The sequence below is a fragment of the Melanotaenia boesemani genome, chromosome 1 (genome assembly GCF_017639745.1).
Source record: "Melanotaenia boesemani isolate fMelBoe1 chromosome 1, fMelBoe1.pri, whole genome shotgun sequence".
NCBI lineage: Eukaryota > Metazoa > Chordata > Actinopteri > Atheriniformes > Melanotaeniidae > Melanotaenia > Melanotaenia boesemani.
Genome location: NC_055682.1, coordinates 13540513 through 13557917, shown reverse-complemented (window position 1 = coordinate 13557917; position 17405 = coordinate 13540513). Strand labels below are relative to the sequence as shown.

Here is a 17405-nt window from a genome sequence, read left to right as displayed (position 1 = left end):
TCAAAAACAGTAAGTTAATGGACTGAAACTTCCTAAACTATCTGCAAAGAGTAAACAGTACCTAAAGGAAAAAAAAGCACAACAGACTTAGCTTACCTGTTTTCTTTAAACAAAAAATACTGTCATCCTTTCCTCACACTGTAAACGATGATGAATGAGAACAGTTAGCAAGTAAGCCTTTTAAACATCAACACCTTTTTGACCAGGGTACTTCAAATTCTTGTTTACTTTTGACTGGAGGAGTGAGAATTGTGCATTCTTTGAGAGCAAGACAGAGCAAAATGTCATATTTTGTGGCTTCTCTTTGTTATGCACATGAAGAAAAATGTTCTTTTATGGAAAGTCTTCAGCTAAATTGCACATCCCTGAGTATATAAATGTGGTTGATCAGGAACAGCTGTTGTTACTCTGCAGGCAGAGGGAACATTGTGTTATGAGGACATAGTGAATATTTATAAGCACTTATGATTATTTTCATTAAATAAGGGTACATATTATTGTCTGTACTAGTGCTTATCATTTGCATTGCTTGCTTGCATGCATTTTGCTTCCTGATCACTGTTTTTTACATTTAAAAATGACTTAAAATGATCAAATTTAGGTTTACCTGGAAGTGATGCTCTGCAGCATATTTGGGAGTGGATGTGCATATTCTGGTACTTGGGGCTCCCCGATTTGAGAACCTGTGCAATTTTGAATTTGTAAATATGACATTGCAATTCACATCGCTTAGAGGTGTATAAAGTAATACACTGATCCGATATAAACGGTCAGGACGCTCTGTAACTTTGGCAAAGCTTTTAAAGAGCAGGTCCTCTGAGGGTGAGGTCTATTTATGAAGGCACTTTGTGTTCTAACTTTAGTTTCCAGTGCTCTGCACAACTCTGGTCTGAATATGGACACACATTCTGACACTGAGCAGTCATAATAAGTGGCCTCAAGTTTTTGTAGATAGCTACTGAAAGCTTGCACATTGTCTTGACATTCATTCATCTACAATGCAAGGCCTCTCACAATGCAGTTTATCAGGTTATTTTAGTGCATTTTCCTGGAGGAAATCCTTAAGTAGTTCCTGGTCTTACCTGAAAAAAACAGAAAACACAAACTTGATCTTACTGGAAACAGAATAGCAATCATGACCTTGAATTACAGGTTGTTTTTTTAAGCTACTGTCAGCTGATGGGTGGTGAGATGAGCTGCTTATCTCGGTAGTACTGGGTTTTTATTTTTAACCTGACAACACCTGATGGGTCTGGGAAACAGGAAAGACCTCAGAGGTTGAGGAATGAGTGGCATTTTGAAAGAGGAGGCAACATGAGAAAGTGAGGAGAAATACACAATGCAAGCAGTAATTTGCAGAAGAATGTGAGGATGACTTCCCCATAATGAGCTTCAGCATGGTCTCATGACAGTATGAGGGGTGTTGATGTGTTGAGCAGAGAAGCAGACAGGATCAGAATGAATGCATCTCATACATCAGAGAGAACAGAATAATCTGAAGACATCCAAACAGATGGCGTGAGGTGGTTGAAGAGAAAACAGCTCCACATGAGTATTTGCCCTATATTTACTTGTTACGCGTCTTCTGTTCTGTCACTTGACACAAATAATGTGCCTCAGTTTTCATCCAACTACACCAGGAGGGCTCAAGCACTGGCTGAACCAGGAATAAAAAAAGAAAAAACATCACATAACTGGCCCAATTTTTTCCCAGCAGGAAGTAGCAACAGTGAGAAAACCAGCTGTAGCTGATTACTGGGAGACACCCAGTTACAACCTTTGTACTACAACTTCCCTCCTATTTGAGTTACAGCCAGTCTGGCTGCAGACCTGTAGGTAAAAGCTTACAGCTGTATTTGTCTCCTGTGGACTAGCATTTATCTACTAAAGAAGATATAGCTTATTTAAAACAAAAACATATTTTCATTAGTTTAGTTTTAAAGGATCAAATATCAAAAGAAATTTCCCAGGTCAACTGCTTCATTGAGCAAGAAGGCATGGGTGGAAACTTACTCAATCACTAGCGCGTCATGCTTTTTACTTCACTGTACCAGATGGAAATGTGGCTTTTACTTCATCAGATATTTTGACAGCACACCACCACACTATCCTGTTTGATTCAACCCAAAGCTGGTTGTCAGGGAGACTTGGATAATGTCACTACAACCTTAATCATTACCACAGTCTGGTGTCATATTTTTTTCTCCAGTAATGTGTCTGGGAAGTTTTGGAAACTTGCATAAACCTCACATAAAACATCATATTTAAGTCCTAGAAAATAGAATAAATAAGGGTAAAACTGTTATATTAGCTCATTTATATGCAGAAAATAAACTAGTCTTTCACATATAGGAGATAAGTGTCTAAATGCAACTAAATATTTGCAGTAAATTCAGTCTTGCATGTTGACCTGGGAGGCCAACCATGTTGGTTGGTTACCTTACAAACTTTTAATTTCTGTCGGGACCTTAACTTGGCTGTCCCAAACATTAAACATAAACCCATTATTCCAGATCAGCTCATGTCACCTTGTCAAGCTGCTTCTCAGTGTATGAAGTTCACAGCTCTGAAGCAGTGGTCTAATTTAGAGCTACTTTTATCACATGATTAAAGCCAGCATCCCCACTTGCAGTGTAATTTAGTCTACGACATAAGTGGAATGTAAACGTGGCTGCACGCAGTCGGCGCTTTCTGCCAAGATCTCCTAGGTCTCCTGTCAAACAAAACTCAAGTTACAAAAAAATATGAGTAGATGAGGAAAGAGAAGGTGTTTCTGGACATAAATAATGAAGAGAAGTAAAGACTCTTTGCCAGTCATTTTATTTTGAGATATTTTGGTAGAACAAGGAAACCAATCATTACAAAACAAATAAAAACAAAACAAAACAAAGTCTGGAAGTGTTCTACATGCTACACCTTAACCTAACTCGTCATGCTTGCTTGGAAAAAGTACATAGAAATTTAACAAAAAAAAAAAAAAAAAAGTACAATTAAAAATGACGTACATTTACACCCACCATTAACTTCACTTGTGATGTACCTTTCTTTTGCCTCCATGCACACTTTTTTACATTTAGATAGAAAAAAAGTTAAGACTTTTAGGCGCTTCTTTAAACCATACAGTTTTCACTAAAGACAGAATGCACCTGTACAAAAAAATAAAAAAGAATGATAAAGAATATTGTTGAAAAAATGGAAAGCCTCAACTTCTTTTTAGAACACATGAATTTGCATCCTACCTTAAAACAAAAGAACACTTGCACATCCTTATAGTGCTGAAATGAAAATGGAAGTCTTTCCAACTCCTTACCTCTTCAATAATCACACTGACATAACACATTTTTATAAAATAAATATCACACATCTGCTAGAAATAAATAATGATTACTGAAGCACCTCACTATGTTAAACGCTTAAGTGAGTCAGATTTCATCTATGCGACCACTTCATTTCATGTTATGAGGATGGTCATGTGTGTAAAGCACTAGTGCGGCTTTGAGTGTCTCTCACGGCTGTTACCTTGAGGTAGATAACACATTTACATTAACGCCTACGATAATGGTTGCTGCTGGCATCATGTGTCAGATTTACAGTATGAAAGGGTTAAGGAAGCTTTCTTTTAAAGAAAAATGTTAGATGTAAAAAAAAATTAAAAAAAAGAGAGAGAAAAAGGGATAACCCCCCCCTAATACCCCATTCCAAGAAAGGCTATTTGAAAGCACTTTCAAATCTCACAGCAATATTAGTCCAATATCCTTCCTGATGTCAACCCCCCCTCCCAAAAAATACTCGTCTAAATCTTCTCCTGTTTATATTTCTTCGAGTAACTTCTCTCCCTTCATCTACAGTACTTATGTGTGCGAGTGACATGCCAGTTTAGCAATGAGGGCGTAGACATTAACCCATGAAGGGCTGGTAATCAAGGCTCAGAGTGATGACAAAACTCCTTAAATATAATAACTCATCCATCTCAACTCCAAGAATAATAAAAATTAACTGATTTAAAAAAGGTATGAAATGATTCAAGTACAATATACCATAGTATATAAAAGAAAATAAAAAAAAAAAAAAAACTGTCTAGATTTTGCACTGTGAGGGAGGATATACATATATATATATATATATATATATATATATATATATATATATATATATATATATATATATATTTCATTAATTAAGATGCTTGAAGATGCTGCTGTATGTTTTGTGGGCGATTTGTGGGGAACATTTGACAGCACAAGGGGTGAAGGATGCCTGGATAGATTTTAGAGGCAAGTCGTCAGGGCTGTCAAAGCCAGGCAGGGCCAGAGTGTCCAGCTGCATATTAAGCACAATCTCTGTGTGACTGTCGAGGAAGCTGTCGTCCAGCTCTTTAACCACCGTGGCCTCCATTTCTGGACCCGCCACCATCTCTGTGACCACCTCTTCTTTCCGGCTAAACAAGTGGTCCAAGTAACTGGTGTAAGTGCTTTCTTTCTGCAAATGGTCCTCTTTGCGAGTGTCCCAACATACTTCATCGATCAGACAGCCATTTTCCCCAACTCTTTCCCCAGAGGCGAAGCTCTCCCAGGGGCAAGCAGGCCAGACGCAGTCCCCGGCAACGACTCCCAGCCCACCAGAACCTAACTGGGCGAGATTTACCAGGCACTTCTCCTCCTTCTCCTGACTTATGGTCTTTGACATGGAGCTTGAGCGAGGAGCCTCCAGCTGAGAGACGGAGAAGTTGAGCTCGTTCAGAAGACCCACATCGCTGAGCAGGGACATCTCCTGACAGGGCTCCGGCTGCAGGCTCAGTTTAATGGTGCTGGCAATAAAGGAGTCAAAATCAAAGCCTTGGTTTTGCTGGCTCTGAGGCCTCTCTGTTTGGTGTTTCTCCTGCGTCTTATCTTTCTCTGCTAAACTCTGGGTCTTCTCTGCCTCTTGCAGTGCGATCCTGGCCTTTACAAGCCCATTCTTTTCACACTTGCTCTTGGCTTTGCGGTCTGCCTTCTCCTTGCTCTGCTGCTCCTTCCAGTTGGAGAGGTCAATGATGAGCTTGGGTTCGTAGTAGTGGTTGACTTCACTATCCCTCCAGATGAGGTTGTCAAGGTAGGAGGGTGACACAGCCTTGTAGTTACAAGTGTGGCTACACTGCACGTCACAGTATTTGTTTTCATGGTGCTCATCCTGCCAAGATCGCTCTGACGAGATCAGAGACGAGTAGTCGAAGGATGGCTCATCCAGGAACTTCTCTCGGTCAACATCAGCATATTTACGTGGATCAATCTGGACATAAACAACAGGCAATGTTCAGGCTTTGATATCAAATCAAAAATAAACTTATGTCTGGAGAGAATCATGTTACAGAGTTGAATTTCCACTGATGAAAATAAAAGAGGTTTCTTTGAAAAATGCCATCAAAACCTATTGTTTTAACAGCAGTGTGGAAATATTTGTCAAAACCAACACACCTGGACCTCCTCCTCGTCTGTGACATCAGAGAGTGCCCTCGGGTCAACCTGAACCTCGTCTGGGTCATGGGTGCTCTGCAAGTGCCAATCAGCCTCTGAGAACTGGCTCTCGTGATACCTGATATGGTGTGAAATGGATACTTTAGTACGCAGAAGACTGGAAATAGCAAGAAAATTCTCAAATACAGCTGTAACTTTGAAAACATTGAAAAGAAAGTATAAAAACTGAACACTTATTTAATTTAAAATAGGCCATTTTGTACATTTGAGGAAACAGATGCTTTAATGGGGTTAAAGGAGCATGTGTACCTGTCCCAAGTATGGCTGTGGCTCTGGTCCATGAGCAGGATTTCATCAACTTCATCTTCAATATGGAAGGGGTGCAGAGAGACAGGCTCGTCCAGGGGGAAAGAGTAGTCAGCCATATAGGGGTGGGCCAGGGCCTCCTCTGCAGTCAGGCGATCCATGGGGTTAAAGGTCAGGATCTTCTTCAGAAAATCCAGGGCTTTAAAGGAGGAGCAAAATGAGCTGATTACTCGTGGGTGAAGCAGCAGCTAGCTTCAGGGTTAGCTCCCATCCCATTTTTTGAAATCATGATAATCTGGCGGGTAAGGTTTTATTTGCAGCGGGACGCCTGAAGTAGGGAATGCAATTCATGAGGAACCTGACTCTGACTTTCCTGTTTTCATCAGAGTACTTCATGAGCTTGCTATCACTTCTGAATGTATAACATGATGCTTACCTTGTGGACTAACATCAGGCAGCAGCTTGTCCAGTGGTGTGTGAGGCTTTGACATGTCATTACGGATAAAGACTGGGATTACGCTGTGGAGCTCTTGACGGTCTTCCTCTCGTAGCACAGGGATGGACTCAAGGATCAGCTGCATCTGCTCCAACTCATGGGCTCCTGAAAACACCAAGCAGACAAACATTAGGTCCTTTCTTTCTTTGACAATCCAACAGTTTTTTTTTATAAAGCACTTTAAAAGTAGACCAAGTTGTTGTAGATAAGAAGTTACGTAACATTCAACATCTGCAAGACTAAAGGAGTTTGAGCAAGGCTAAATGTGGCAGATCATGGGGACAGCTGTTATTCACCTCGTGCCCAGCTCAAGGCAGTTTTAACACACACACACACACACACACAGTTTCATCCAGTTCAACTAGACTTGTAAAGGAGAACAGCAAATACAGTGAAAGCTTGATTCTCTGCATCCATTTCCTGTCCCATCTAAACAGACATTAACTGCCAATGTAAACATACACCTCAAACCAATGCAACGTATTTACAGAGTTACACAAACTGCTCTAAAGACCACTTTACATTAGTACATGAGTCTACACAGTCTAACGTTTAAAACAGTCAACATTTACCTGCAAAGAGGGTTTTCCCTGTGAGCATCTCAGCAAAGATGCAGCCAGCAGCCCACATGTCAATGGCTTTGGTGTAGTTGTTTGGAGAAAGCAGCAGACGAGGAGATCTGTACCACTTTGTTACAAGACCTTCAGAGAGATGGCCCTGTGATAGAAAGAGACATATTGGAGCCATTGTTTATATACATAAAAAAGAGTCAATGTGACTAAAAAATTTTTGCTAAAAGCTACCATTTATAAATCATTTTGTTCCCATTCACAGATGATACTCTGGGTCTGCCATGCCCATCAGGCAGATGTGAAAATCATTTTCTCCCCCGGACCTCCATGTTTGCAATACAACACTGCTGCTAACATATGAACCATGCCTGCTGGTTTGTGTTCAACTTCGAAAGCCTGGTGTCATCTTCTTAACAGAAATGCTCTGTGCTGGTCACGTACACAACACAGCATAAAGACAAAGACCTCAAAGGGGGGGGAAAAAAGCTGAAAAGGGAGAGATCAGACACGTGCAGGCCATGTCAGCAGTCTGAGAGAGCAGGATAATCCCCCCACTGCCACACCAGTGATACCAACCTGCTCTCCACTCTCAAACACTGACTAGTCACAGGACACTGAACAAAAGAAACTGACCTCTGTCTGTGTGTGTGTGTTGTGTCCCAATATACACTGGGGGAGGGTAAGTGGTAAAATAACACCCTTGTTACCCGTTCTCCCCTCCACATGCAGTGGTAGTTTGTGGTAAGACCAAAATGGTCAGTGCACCACTGAGCAAGGCTCCTATTTCTGCCCAAATTTAGCCACAGATACTTGATGTCACACTATCCCGATGAATACCACTCCACTGCTACCCCTTCGTTTGATCGACTTATAGCTGACATGTAATGCAGACTGTAGACATAACTCCTTCCTCCAGGTGATCAGCTAATCTTAATGTCTGAGAGCAGCTTGTAAAAGGGGCCGGTAGAATTAGATTGTATTATCAACAGATAGCACAGACAGGTCACACTGCATAACTGACACCTTGAAAAGTTGCCTATTAACTTTTCTCAGAAACTGTTAGTAAAAGCTGACGTATGTGACTATAGAGAAAGGCATACAACTTTGGCAGAAAAGGGATGTAAATCAGTTAAGCTTGGGAGTGTTTGGTCATTGTGCAAGGACAATTCAGTGGGGCATGGACTATGAACTAAAATAAAAAGGAGATTAAAGCTTTGCCTGGAAGCCAAAGGCATAAAGTGCATTAGCTGAAGATTCTGCTAATTCTGCTAACCTCCTTTACTGATTTCAAAGTGGGCCACTCACCATAAAGAGACACACTCAGTCATTAAAGCATTAACTGTCTCAACACCTTAGGCAACATTTGGTGAACATCTTAACCATCTGATAAAGAAGAGAACAGGCTGACATATAATGACTCATATCAGACTTTCTCAGTGCATCATACTGCAGTAGCCTCAACTTCCTGAAGCAGGTCTGACCAGATGACAGTAAAATCAAAAGAAAATATGTTAAATATCCATGTTACAACTTGCAAATGAAAAACACTGACTTTCTTGCTGAGACTGAACGCAGGTTGTCCATAACCACCCATAAGTCATTACACTTTTGAACAACTGGACTTGGAAAGGGATAAGCTGAGCTAAAAATCACTACAGTCCCATGATACAATGTACATATGGATTTACTTAATTGACAAACCGGTTGGTTAATCAGGCTTTCGACGGATCACTGTTAAACCAGATCTTTAATTTGCTGCAGACAATGATTAAAACTACTTTCAGTTGCAACAGAGTAAGAATACGGGATGAAGGAAAATAAATGTAAGCTTGTCTCTGAAATTCATTTAGTTTTTAGTTAGCTTCCAAATATTTTTCTCCTTAGATGCCCTGCAGGCTGGTGCCAGACAAGCCTGTTGCTGGCATTACAACTGGGTCAAATATGTGTGTTACAGCACTTGTGGTTTGAGGTTGCTAGAAGATTGTGTGGCAGAAAGGACCTCTGTAATCTCTCTTCAGTGTCACTGAAAACCTTCCTTCAGCATCTCAAATGACTAACTTTTACACCCAGCCACAAGTAAGCACATGATTCCATTAAGCTTGTTTTTGAGGGGGTTTGCTTAGGTTCAACAAATGACTAACATCCTTAAAGACTTTCCATAGTTGTAAATAATTTGCATGTTCCTGGCAAGCATGCATATAACTTTTAATCTTTATTCAATAGTAGATAATGGTTTAAGTTTTCATCCAAAACATTTCCACACTGATATACAACTCTGAATTTCACACCTAAAATCTGTATTCCCTCCACGTTGATATAAATGAGGTACGCATTAAATACATAACTCTATCCTGTAGTATTATACAGCCTTAACTTTAAGTAGAACCACTGAAATTGGTGTTACATCAACTTAAGTCTATTTCCTGTTAAAGGGCAGGTCACAACTAGAAATTAAATTAATGATTTTTTTTTTAAGATTATTTGAATGATTTAAATTAATGCAAGTTTTAGGTCAGCTCTAACAAAACCCTGAGCAAGGCCCCCCACAACAGGACAAAGAGCTGGCTGGGAAGAGGAGAGGAATCTGGGTTAGAGAAGCTGGACGAGTGCACGTGAATTCTTTTCATTCTTGAGTCAGAGCCAGCACTAAGGCCAACCTTAAAGCTCACACAGGCAACAAGAACCTACCTTCTTAAAACAGTAATAGTACAGACACAGAGGCACTTTTAAATTAAAACACAGTCATGCAGGATTAATGTAGACTAAAAGGGGAACTCTGAAGCATTACATCTTTTGGTAACCCATGCAATTAGAAAAAGAAGAAAAAAAAAAAAAAAAAAAAAGAGAGAAGAAGGGAGTAAAAAACAACTTAAACCCATGCTATTGATGCATGAATGCAGATATGCAACCTAAACTATGCCAGAATCTAAAGTTCACTGAAAAAGAGTGTTTCTTTATTTAGAAACGTTATTCAAATAACACACTCAGTCACCCAGCTGCTGTCGCGCTCCGAAGAAGAGGATGGTTGCAAAGTATATTTGCCCAAAATGATTCTGCCATTATGTCCAGTCAGCTTTGGCTATACATTTTTAACACATCCACACTCACTGGGTACCATATTGCAGGGTAGGTGCAATGTGTACATTAATAAAAAAAAGTCCCACTTGGTGTGAGGCACCAAACATATATCAAATGACAATAGGTGGCATGAATCTGCGCCACCGCCCCCACCATTATAAAAGAAAACACACAAAAATGTAGCAAGACTTTTCAGATAGGAAAGGTTTAAAACAATAATCACCAACTACACATCCATTGCAGTGCACTGCATCCAGTGCAGAAGTCTGCTGCAGTGCTACTGCAGACAATGGTTAAAACACATGAGAGCTGACCCCTGCCAAGCTGCTCATCAATACTCACTTGCCTACATGTTTCTCCATGAGGAAAAACTGCTTATACAAGGGGAAAACACCCACATGGCAAACACAGCTATAAGACTAGTTGTGTGAGAAAATCTTCACTTCTTCCTGGTAACTACGAGCCTTTATCTTCCTCTGACATACTGTCTCCACCAAAGATATGACTCACAAGAGTACTGAATGCAGAACTGAAATGAGCAGATGACTAGACTACTAAAAATGAAGTAGTGGCTTCTGGTTTGAAATAAGCAGTTGTCGCATACAAGTGTGCCCCAAACTGTTGCATGGTGTGGAAGGGTCCTGGCTGTGGTATGAGGCTGTACCAGCCAGAGGGCTTGCATCACGTGAGCCAGCTTCAGACCCTCCGATGTCTAATCTAAGACACGTGTAAGCATCTGACTGCCTTAAAGGAGCGACTACAGAAAATGTGCTGTGAAGGGGAGGGATAGACTGGCAAACCTTTCCTCACACCAAACCGCCATATGGTCATGGACCAGCATTTCCTCATCTCTTTGTAAGGTGACAGCAACACAAAGGGACAACACAGGTTTTCCAACTGGCTACAAATAGACAAGGCAATCAAAAGGAAGAAAGCAACATACTTTATTGCGGCTATAAAGTAGCTTTATATGACAAATATGTGGTTTAAAAACAGCATTAAAACATTTGCTACATCAACATTTGGCTTTTATTGCACAAGTTTACAGGTATACTTTGTAAAGGAAAGAAAAAAAACCCATTAACCTAGGTGTGAGACAACCTCAGCGGACAATTCATTTGCCTGAAAAATTACCTGCAAATGGAGCTAAGGGAAAACTGGTACTCACAAATATAAATAAACTGTGATATATTTAAGAAAGCACATCCAGAACCAATCTGCTGCAGTCTGGTGCCTGAACGTCATTACTGGAAGCAGATAAAGATTAATGCTGAACTGACGTGGTTATGCACCCGCAAAATGTAGATATTTAAACATTTTCCAACCTCTGCAAAACAAACTTGTAATTGTACAAACATAATTTGTGTAATGGAAGAATAATTGAGATTAAATTTTCCAGTGTAACTTCTCCTGAGAAGGGAAACTGAGGCATTAACACAAGGAACCACATCCTGTCTTGTTTACTTCCTGCTGTGAAAAACTGCGTCACCCAGGGGAGCACCACATTACCGGGTCATAAACAACCACTAACAAAGCATTCATCTGAGCAGACAGTGCAGAACTATGACTATGCAGCATTGTGTCAACTCAACACTCACATATATTATATTTTATATATATATATATATATATATATATATATATATATATATATATATATATATATAAATATCTTAAATATCTTATTCCAATTTCTCCACAAACTTGAGAACACAGCTGCAGCAGTTACTCATGTAATGCCCCTACCTTGTGAGAATAGTGGGGATCCATGATGCGAGCCAGCCCAAAGTCCCCAATTTTCAGTACCAGATCTTCTGTGTTAACAAACAAGTTGGCAGGCTTGAGGTCACGATGCAACACGTTGGCAGAGTGGATGTACTTAAGGCCCCTCAAGAGCTGGTACATAAAGAGCCTGGCATGGCCCTCAGACAGAAGGCCCCTCTCCAGCAGCTGACAGAGGTCAGTCTCCATGTACTCTTGTACGATGTAGACTGAATTAACCTCCGTCAGTGACACCACATCCTCTGTTAACTTGCGACCGCTGGGGCCCAGTGTCTCAAACACCTGGTGACACAAAAAGGGTCGGCATTGAAAAGAAATGTTCAAAATCAACATAAAGTCATCACAGTTTATTTAATATCCAAAATAAGTACTGTGCTTTACTTTTAAATTTACACCATACCTTGACAATGTTGTCGTGGTCAAGTCTTCTGATGATCTTGATTTCCCGCAGGGCGTGCTTCACACTCTGGGGATCGGTCAAGATAATTTTCTTCACAGCTACACGCTTGTCACAGTCGGTGTCAACGGCTGAGAACACCAGGCCATTCCCTCCGTAGCCCAGAGGCTTTAAGTCCATGTAGCGAGAACCCAGGTCAAAGCCATGGATATTCATAAGCGACTCAAACTTCTCTGCCATATTGTTTGTTTTTAGGTCTTTACACCAAGCTACTGTGATTCCTCACACCTGATCTCTGTCCTGTTACAAGCCCAACTTTAACACCAATTTTTTCTGATAATCCTCCCACTGCTTTAGAGGCTGGGCTAACTAACCCCTGTACAGATGACTATCAAGCCCCCTGGCTAGCCGTCACTGTCAGATGCGGGGCACTAAAATGTAATCATACTTTCTTTCCATGTTGAATAAGAAAATTTTGAAAGATTAATTTCTTCTCCAATCCTTTGTGTATGGACAGCATAAACTTAAAAGTTTTTTTTTATTGTTTTTAAGTAAACTAGTGTTAATAGACTGCAATGGAATGAACTTTTAAGGGTCAATTAAAACACTGGGACTTAATATATGTTAAACTATAAAACCATTGCATCCTCACAGTGCAGATACATTCAGTGTATGACTGGTCCTGAGCAGCTTCATATGAAATGTGCCAAAATGCACAACTTTTTTTTTTGTTTATTTTTTTTTTTAGTATTTACCTGTATCTATTTTTTCCTGTCAAATCACCTGATCTATAAATTTGTAATGAGTCTGGCCTTTAAAGTCTTCAAAGGAGTCTGTTGCCCTCAATGATCAGGTGGCTCAAGCTCGCCACAGTCACAATCAAAACTATCCTCCATTTTATTTGAGTATAACCTGAAAGACAAGAGCAAAACAGAACAGTGAGAAAAACGACATAGCACTACAGTACTGACCCCATCCTTTCTTACAACATAGTCAAAATTAAGCTTAACAACCCCCACCCCAATCAAACTTGAGACAATGTTGGGATTTCACCTAAGTAGCAAACCGCGTCGATCCCCGGCTTTCGTTTAAAGCCGGTACAGTAAGAGAATCTGGCACCTCCCCTAACACGTTAAGGCGCTTGCCATTCCGGTTTCTGGGTATCGATAATTTTCGGAAAAACCAGGAGGCCAAGATTACTATAAGCACGAATGTTCAAACGTAATGTACTGATGACAAAAATGTTTTTTTTTAACCTCGAGTTCAAACCGCCCCTGTTAGCCGTTTTCTCGTTAGCGATTGTCTGGCGGATAAACGACAAGAATGGTAGCATATCGACGAACAGCTACCAGAGCTCCGTCGACTTAGTAATCATTAATCGTCTACCAATTGCCTCTCGGCAACATATACATACACATAATCATACAGAAAAGGCCACTAAATCACTATACAGTTTATTTTATAAATAGCACTCGCGACATTTTAATGAAATCCGCCAACAGCGTGAACAAAGGGGTCGTTGTTGGCGGAGGCTTTTGACTACGTGGTACAGCTTCTCGAGCGCTAAGAAACACAAAGCCGAGGTCGGTTAAATCGCAGAAAACGACATCAAATCCGTTGTAAAATGACATATAATTTAATCTGTATAGACAAGAATCGAAAAACAGCTAAATACTTACAGTCCTTATTCGTTGCATTAATTCGGTTTTCATTTAAATCAAACCCGAACGAGGTTCGAGTGCGCTCCGCTCCTCGAGCTCTGCGGATCTACTGCAATCGCCATTTAGGCTGGCTATGAAAGGCTATGGTGACGTCACAAGTCTGCATTCACTGGTTATCGGAAATGTCGAAAATACGACAAGAGCACTTCAAATGTTACTTTTTTAATGAGTTATTTGCATCATGGTGAAATATGTTCAACCTATCACAGATAAGTTACTTTAATTACTATTAGCACACTATGTCACAGAAAAAAAGTTAATCATTCATATGAAATAAATTATTTTTAACCTGAGTGATTTTAAGAATCCACTCAGGTTAATTACTTAATTCAGCATAGATTAATTTTTTTACATATATTTAATTAACTAAAAATCATCAGCTACATCAATAATGAGGATCTTATAAAGCCTTTTATTGTGTGAGATTTGATAACTTTTACACGTACTCATGGTAAAACGTTTTAATGGCAGTAACAATGTGCAGCTTAGAAGTAAATCAAAATCTAATAATAAACCAAATTCTAGTAGCGCAGACTGACAGCATTCCTGCTTGAGTCCATAATCGTGTCAGATTTTGTGAGACGTTTACAGCGTTTGCTGAATTTTGAAGCGTCGAGCCGTTCATGAATGCAACAGAAGTCATTCAAAACATTTTGGAGTTAGTGTTCACGCGACAGCGGCAGATTCAAAATGCTGCTCAATGATTACCGGTTTATAGATTAAATTAAACAGCACAGTAATATTATCAGCAGTTGTTTCCAGTAAACACGATCTCAACAGCCTCATCCGAATATATGGTGAAAGAAATTTAGTCATAGCTGCATCAGAAATGACTGCAGTTTGTATGATCATAGGCTATAAAACAAACATGTAAAGAGGAAAATCATGTTGCTGTTGCTGGATGGCTTTTTTTGCAACATGACAGGAGGATGTTCTATGGTTCGTAATTCGACTGTAATTACAGTAGCATAATCTTTTAACATATTATTTTGAGCTTGCAGTATTATTATTATTACTATTATTATTATTTACATTATTTTACGTTAAAATGAAAAGAAAAGACTAAGTGCAAATGAAAATGCAGCCTAGGCCTCTTTAGGCCCCTTATAGTCTATGCATTAGACAGCAGTCTTTTTCTCTCTTGTTATAGTAGGCTAGTTGTAGTTTGTTTTTATCTTGCGTTTAGGCCATTGTTTTCAGCACTGGTCCATTAGTTCTCTATTTTTCGCATTTAATCTAAATCAATGTTGTTTTCAGATTATAGCGCGCAGTATTGCATTAGGTTAGTCTCGTTAGTGAGAAAATTCCCTCGCCCGGGTCACTCACTGCAGCTTGCGGATTTAGAAAGTCCATCTGGCACTCAGCTGTGCAGGGTGTTCGTCTCTTAGTGGCCCCTCTCATATCACATATCCGCGAGGATTATGCATCCGAGTAAAAGATTAATGGTAGTATTTCTTTCTATCCATATCCTTCATTCAGACTGCGCCTGGTCCAGACACTATGAGCGTGGATGCTGTGAATGGATGAGCGGAAGGGTGGGCGGACGGGCAGACAGCATCACAGCCGCAGCAGTCCACATCAGCATCCGCAGACAGACCATGTGAGAGTCCATGTGTCCGGGAATGCAGATGCCTCAAACAGGCCGGGATGGGCTCTGCGATGGAGAACAGAAAATGTATGCGGACCGAAATGGTGTGACATCATGGCAGCGCTTTTTCTTTCCTTTTTTGTTTTTAAAACAAAATGATCTTCATCCTGCTGCCAGTATAATTTTTATTAAAAAAAAAGTACTACCATGATGTCGCACTACGTTCGATCCGCATGCAGTTTCTTGTACTTGCAGCAGGAGGAAAAACATGTGGAAAAACGTGATAAGCCTTAATATCGCAATTCAAGTGACAATAATGTTTATAACAACCTCGCTGTCCCAACACTGTTCCCAAACAAATTAAATAATATCATAATACATTTTCGCAAGGTTTTCTGCTTTCCATCAATTCAGTTAAGCTTACTTTTTCTTTTTTTAAGTTTAGCAACTAAAATGATACACAATAATCCAAATTCAAATGTGCACAGAGGCTTGATTGCCATTGCTCTAAGGTCTGTATATGTTTCATCCTCATACTGCAGACTGAATTTGGCCAATGCACTCCCCTTATTCTGAGCAAAGCAAAGCAAAGCAAAAATAAAAAAAAAAAAAAAAAAAGTTAAGAGAGACATTGAAATGTTCCTTCATCAGAGCGCATTAATGGCATTCCTTGCCCTGGTGTCTGACTCATGATTACAGCAATCACTAATTATTTGTGATAAAAGCTAAAATATTAATCAAGAATCAGATAAGTTAGGTAAGGTACTTATTAGACATCTGCTCTTTGCCCAGCATGGGCTGCAGTTCCAGGAGTAGAGGTCACAAGGTAAAGTAGTACCTTAAAGGATAATCCCTTCTCCTTTTGATTGGACTTGACATTGAAAAAAAAAAAAACTTCTGTTAAGCATTAACAATGTGTTGCCACCACACCATGTTAGTCTGTAGTCCTGCCTTCTCTTGTTTCATTATGAGAGTTGACATAAAGTGCTAATCCAACACAACTAACGGGGGGTGGTGGGATCTATTTTTGACATTCACAGTTATGAATACTCTATAACCATCTATGTGCCAAAACAAACAGTCCATGAACGTTGTTCACAGGGCAGAAAGTATCTCACGAGTGATAAAGTTATGCACATGCGGTTTACATCTTGTGCTGATAGTGACCACTTAACACACTTTCACCTGTACACAGCATCTGACTGTCTCCCCATTCATTACTGTTCTCTAGATAACTTTATCATATATATATATATATCACTTTCATCTTAAGCTACTTTCCTATTTCTTATTTTGCCTTAATAGAAATGCTTTCAACATATTTCTTCCTCATGTCTGTTTGTTTCTTGTTGAAAAACTTACTCACCAAAACGGAAAACCTCTTGAGACATGGTTAAAAAAAAAAAAAAAAAAAAAAAAATTATTCCATCCAAGAGAATAATTCCTATATCGAAAAAGTTAATCCAAAATGGCAAATGGAGCCTTCAGCTACAACCTTCAGTTTTCTGTTTATATGTGTGGGTATGTGAATGTATCCTCAGAGCCTTGGCAGTGTGTTATCCTACTCCATGTGCCTTTAGTTGTGAGGTGGAGCTCCATGGAAAGTTAATATAGGCCAGACTAGAGAGGGGAGGAGACTGCTCTGGGTATGGTTTGGCTTGTCAGTGTGTCAAATCCACTTTAAGTCCAGTGCCACCACTTCTCCATGTTTTCCTCTCACACGTCCCCACTCTTTCCTTTTTGTTTTCTTTTTTAAAGCTTTCTTATGTGTGTTTTGCCAGTGTTTTAGGAGAATTAAAGATGATAGACTTCCTGTGAAGAAGTGCTTTGTTCCTGCTCTTAAATGAGATTCTTCCAGATTTTTACATTGATTTTTATCTGTCAGGTTAAATCAAGAATACACACACACACACACACACACACACGTATATATATATATATATATATATATATATATATATATATATATATATATATATATATGTATATATGTATAGCTTTTTTCAAATGAG

The 17405-nt window shown here is 39.6% G+C and overlaps 1 protein-coding gene across 2 annotated transcripts; it reads right to left on the bottom strand.

Annotated features, from left to right (window-relative positions):
* Nucleotides 1-2803: 2803 nt before the first annotated feature.
* mapk6 (mitogen-activated protein kinase 6) lies at nt 2804-16947 on the bottom strand. Of its 2 annotated transcripts, XM_041982245.1 has the most exons (9): nt 16760-16947; nt 12088-12996; nt 11652-11969; nt 6828-6972; nt 6196-6360; nt 5763-5958; nt 5454-5571; nt 4142-5268; nt 2804-4101 (listed from the first exon to the last, which is right to left on the bottom strand). In XM_041982245.1, exons 2-8 carry the CDS (start codon nt 12322-12324, stop codon nt 4174-4176), a joined length of 2274 nt encoding a protein of 757 aa, XP_041838179.1. In that variant the 5' UTR covers nt 12325-12996; nt 16760-16947; the 3' UTR covers nt 2804-4101; nt 4142-4173. The 2 variants fall into 2 exon arrangements, with proteins under 2 accessions (XP_041838179.1, XP_041838171.1); XM_041982237.1 differs by lacking the exons at nt 2804-4101; nt 16760-16947 and adding an exon at nt 13764-13897 and having other exon boundaries at nt 4139-5268.
* Nucleotides 16948-17405: the final 458 nt, after the last annotated feature.